The sequence below is a fragment of the Dermacentor silvarum genome, chromosome 7 (genome assembly GCF_013339745.2).
Source record: "Dermacentor silvarum isolate Dsil-2018 chromosome 7, BIME_Dsil_1.4, whole genome shotgun sequence".
Taxonomy (NCBI): Eukaryota; Metazoa; Arthropoda; class Arachnida; order Ixodida; family Ixodidae; genus Dermacentor; species Dermacentor silvarum.
This window is the reverse complement of record NC_051160.1, coordinates 90008425-90011942: the sequence shown is the minus strand read 5'-3', so window position 1 is coordinate 90011942 and position 3518 is coordinate 90008425. Positions and strand designations below refer to the sequence as shown.

Here is a 3518-nt window from a genome sequence, read left to right as displayed (position 1 = left end):
AAGAAAACTCCGCGGACACAAATCAACAACGGCGAGGGGCACACACTGCACTCAAGTGGAGCAGCGGAACGTACGTATTGTTGTCTTTCTAAACTAACCGTAGGTGAAATAAGAGCAATTGCAGTGCAACAGGATAAAACTTTGCATATAAATGCGTCATCTTTCCTTTTTACTCAGGTTTCCTGCCTTCACAAAATAGGAAGACGAAGTGCTCAGTCAAGAATGCGAGAACACAGAGACTCCACTGAAGTATTTCTTAAAATACTTTCCTGAAGAGTTCTGGGAAGAATGTGCTTTTCAGACGAACCTGTACTCTGTGCAGGTCAGAGGGAAGTCTGTCCAAACGGACGCCAAAGAACTGAAGATTTTTGTTGGTATCCACATTGCTATGGGGATCCTCAAGCTCCCAAGGGTCAGACTTTACTGGTCGCGAATGTTTAGAGTAGACTTGGTAGCTCAAGCAATGCCCCGAAACAGGTTCTTTGAGCTGAGGAGCTACGTTCACTTTGTTGATAAGCTATCGATAACTCCGAACGAACGGGAGGAGAACCGGCTGGTTCTGGTAAAGCCTATTCTGACCTCATTCAGAAATGCCTGCTTGGAGCTACCTCGGTCTAGGGATGTGTCAATTGATGAACAAATGATTCCTTTTTCCGGAAGGTGCCCCGTGCGGCAGTGCGTTCCTTCCAAGCCAAATCCCGTGGGTTTAAAAAACTTTGTAATGGCATCTCCAGATGGCTTGGTTTTGGACTTTGCGATCTATGTTGGCAAGGGCACAGTCTCTGTGGAAGACATGCGGGAGTTCGGACTTGGAGGAAGCATCATCAAGAAGCTTGTTGCAACGCTAAAAAGGGATCAAGATACTTTTCTGTTCACCGATCGCTATTTTACAGGCATGAAAATTGCCGAGCACCTGGTAGACGAAAATATCTTTCTGACCGGAACAGTGATGGCCAACCGTACTGGAGGTGTGGCAGCAGCAATGCCACAAGACCGGGACATGAAGCGAGGAGACTCACACTGCAAGGTACGCAGTGACCGTAAAATGTGCCTTGTCAAGTGGAAAGACAATAAATCAGTTCTAGTTTTGTCCACTGCATTTGGCGTTGCACCAGAAGGAAGCTGCCAGAGTGGTCGAAGGACAAGAAAAAGAAGGTCAAAGTGCCGCAACCGCATGCTGTAGCAGAGTACAATCAGTTCATGGGCGGTGTTGATCTGATTGACCGTTTTGTTTCGTACTATCGCATCTCCATGCGGACAAAGAAGTGGACGGTGCGCGTGTTTGCACAATTTCTCGATATTGCCTGCTGCAACGGGTGGATTGAGTACAAGAGGCTTTGTGAGCAAAGTGCAACCCCGAAGCAGCAAAGGCTCGACCTCTTGACGTTCAAGATGGACATTGCCATTGCTTTGATCAAAGCAGAAACGTCACCACGATCCAAAAGGTTGAGAGAGACCGAAGCCGACAGCGATGATGAAGAGGTGAACGCACGTGGAAAAAAGAGGGGCAAGGTCACTGCTCTCCCCCCTGATGACGTCCGGTATGACTTGACGGGGCATTTTCCCGAGCACCAAATGCTTGGATCCCACAACAGGTGCCGGAATCCAGGCTGTAGTGGAAAATCCAGAGTGAAATGCTTGAAGTGCGGTATATTTCTGTGCCTGCAAAACCGGAACTGCTTTTTGAAATTCCACACCCGTTGAGTCCCACAGTCCCCGATCGGGGACAACCAAGTTTTCCCTCTTCCCTTCATTGTTTGAGAATTATCTTTTTTTCTAAGTTTGTATGTAGAAGAGCCCAATAAACGAGTTTGAGAGAAACTGCACCAACATTGTGTTCTTGGGACAGAAGAGGCTATGCACCCTTATGTAAGTGGCGCCCCCGCCCACCAGCAACGATGTGACTTTCTTAGGAATTAAAAAAAATAATTTCGCAAATATAACCACTCTTCCGTAAAAATTGAGCGGAGATTCGTAAATCGTAAAACGGGTCCAAATTTGTACATTGTGCGGAAAATTCGGAAGAGATGGCAGGTATGCTTATGGTTGTAACAAAAAATTGGGTCCCTTTGTTCCCGAGAATGTTGAATTTTTGTGGGAAAAGGTTAGCTTGACTGTTTTTGCAGCAGCATTCTCATCCTGGATTGTGACTCGAACAGTGCATGGCGATTAAATGAAATCTGCACAACCTTTTGGCACGACAGCTATGCTGTCCTGCCATCATGCTGGCTCAGCGAGCACAAGGAATTTTGCTTGTGGCCCATTGAAACGAGGGGGTCAGAAGTGATGGCCATGGCAGAAAGGCAAGATCCCCCAAAGGAAAACTAGGGAGTGTATTGCATGGTGGTCATGGCGAGGTACAGTAAGTTAGTTATGCAAGAAGGTTTAATGGCGCAAAAGCAACTAAGGCTATCATGTGCCATGCACAGGATGAAAAAATATAATTTGATGAAAGTGCTGCATTTTGCCCTTCAAAATGCAGGGCAAGTCAACAAGTTCGACAATCGCCCTTGTCATCTTAGGATGAAGAGGTGTTATCAAGGGTGCAGAGGGCCTGCAAGTCTCATGCTTACCAATGTGGGACTTTGGTCTCGGTGCTGTGTGGTGCCAGACAAGTAACGTGGTCTGGCCTTCATGGTGGTCACTGGGCCCTTCTGCGGCGGGTGCCATGGGGTGCTGTACCTACTGTCCTGTACTTCTACAGGGCCTGGTCTTCACCCGTATACCTGGAAGTGCATGTCTGGCACCACGTTCGACAACAAGGCCTCGTCTTCTTAGGAAGACGAGGCCTTCTTTTGCGGTCTTCAGGTTTTGGCAGAGGGCCAGCAGGTCACATACTTGCAGCCATAACAAGCTGAAGACGTCGACGAAAGCCTCACTGCAGTCTTCCCTGGTGGAAGTCGCCAAGAAAGCACATCACGGGGCCCACAAGAATGACGGGTCCTTCTGCCGCTCAGATAACTGACTGCGTTTCTCATGTGTAAGTTCTTGTTTTATAAAATAATATTAAGACTGCCATGAGTAATAACAATCATTGCTTTAAAGTTTGTTTAAGAAACATGTTAATCTATAAAATTAAAAACATTGTCTAGAGATACAAGTGAGTTTTCAGCTAGTATCAACGTGGTGCAATAAGTGACTACATTGTCAACATACTGTGCTTTTTTTTTGCTTTAGTATGTTTCGGCATTATATATTTTATCTTTCGAGATATGAGACTAACTATGACTGAAATCATGCAATAGCTAACACACTTATAAATTTTTTACATAGTGGAATTAAACATTACTAAGTGTAAATTTGTGTGTCCACATCGACCAACACAATGCCTGTTTACCTTCTAAATAACATACCATAGGAACATTCATCTTCATATAAGCATCTTGGTGTACATATTATGGCTAACTTAACTTGGAATATGCACAAATCCTACATTGTAAATGATGCAAACAATATGCTTGGCTATGTTCGTCACAATTTTTCCAAGACGCCTTCTTCCTTAAAGCTTCTCATATAAC

At 45.3% G+C, this 3518-nt stretch overlaps 1 protein-coding gene across 1 annotated transcript; it reads left to right on the top strand.

Annotated features, from left to right (window-relative positions):
- Positions 1–216: 216 nt before the first annotated feature.
- On the top strand, positions 217–1780 carry LOC125946860 (piggyBac transposable element-derived protein 2-like). Its single transcript, XM_049670955.1, is given in 2 exon segments — positions 217–1130; positions 1133–1780. Coding segments are annotated over 2 exon segments (1314 nt in total). The 5' UTR covers positions 217–388; the 3' UTR covers positions 1705–1780.
- The last annotated feature ends 1738 nt before the right edge of the window (positions 1781–3518 follow it).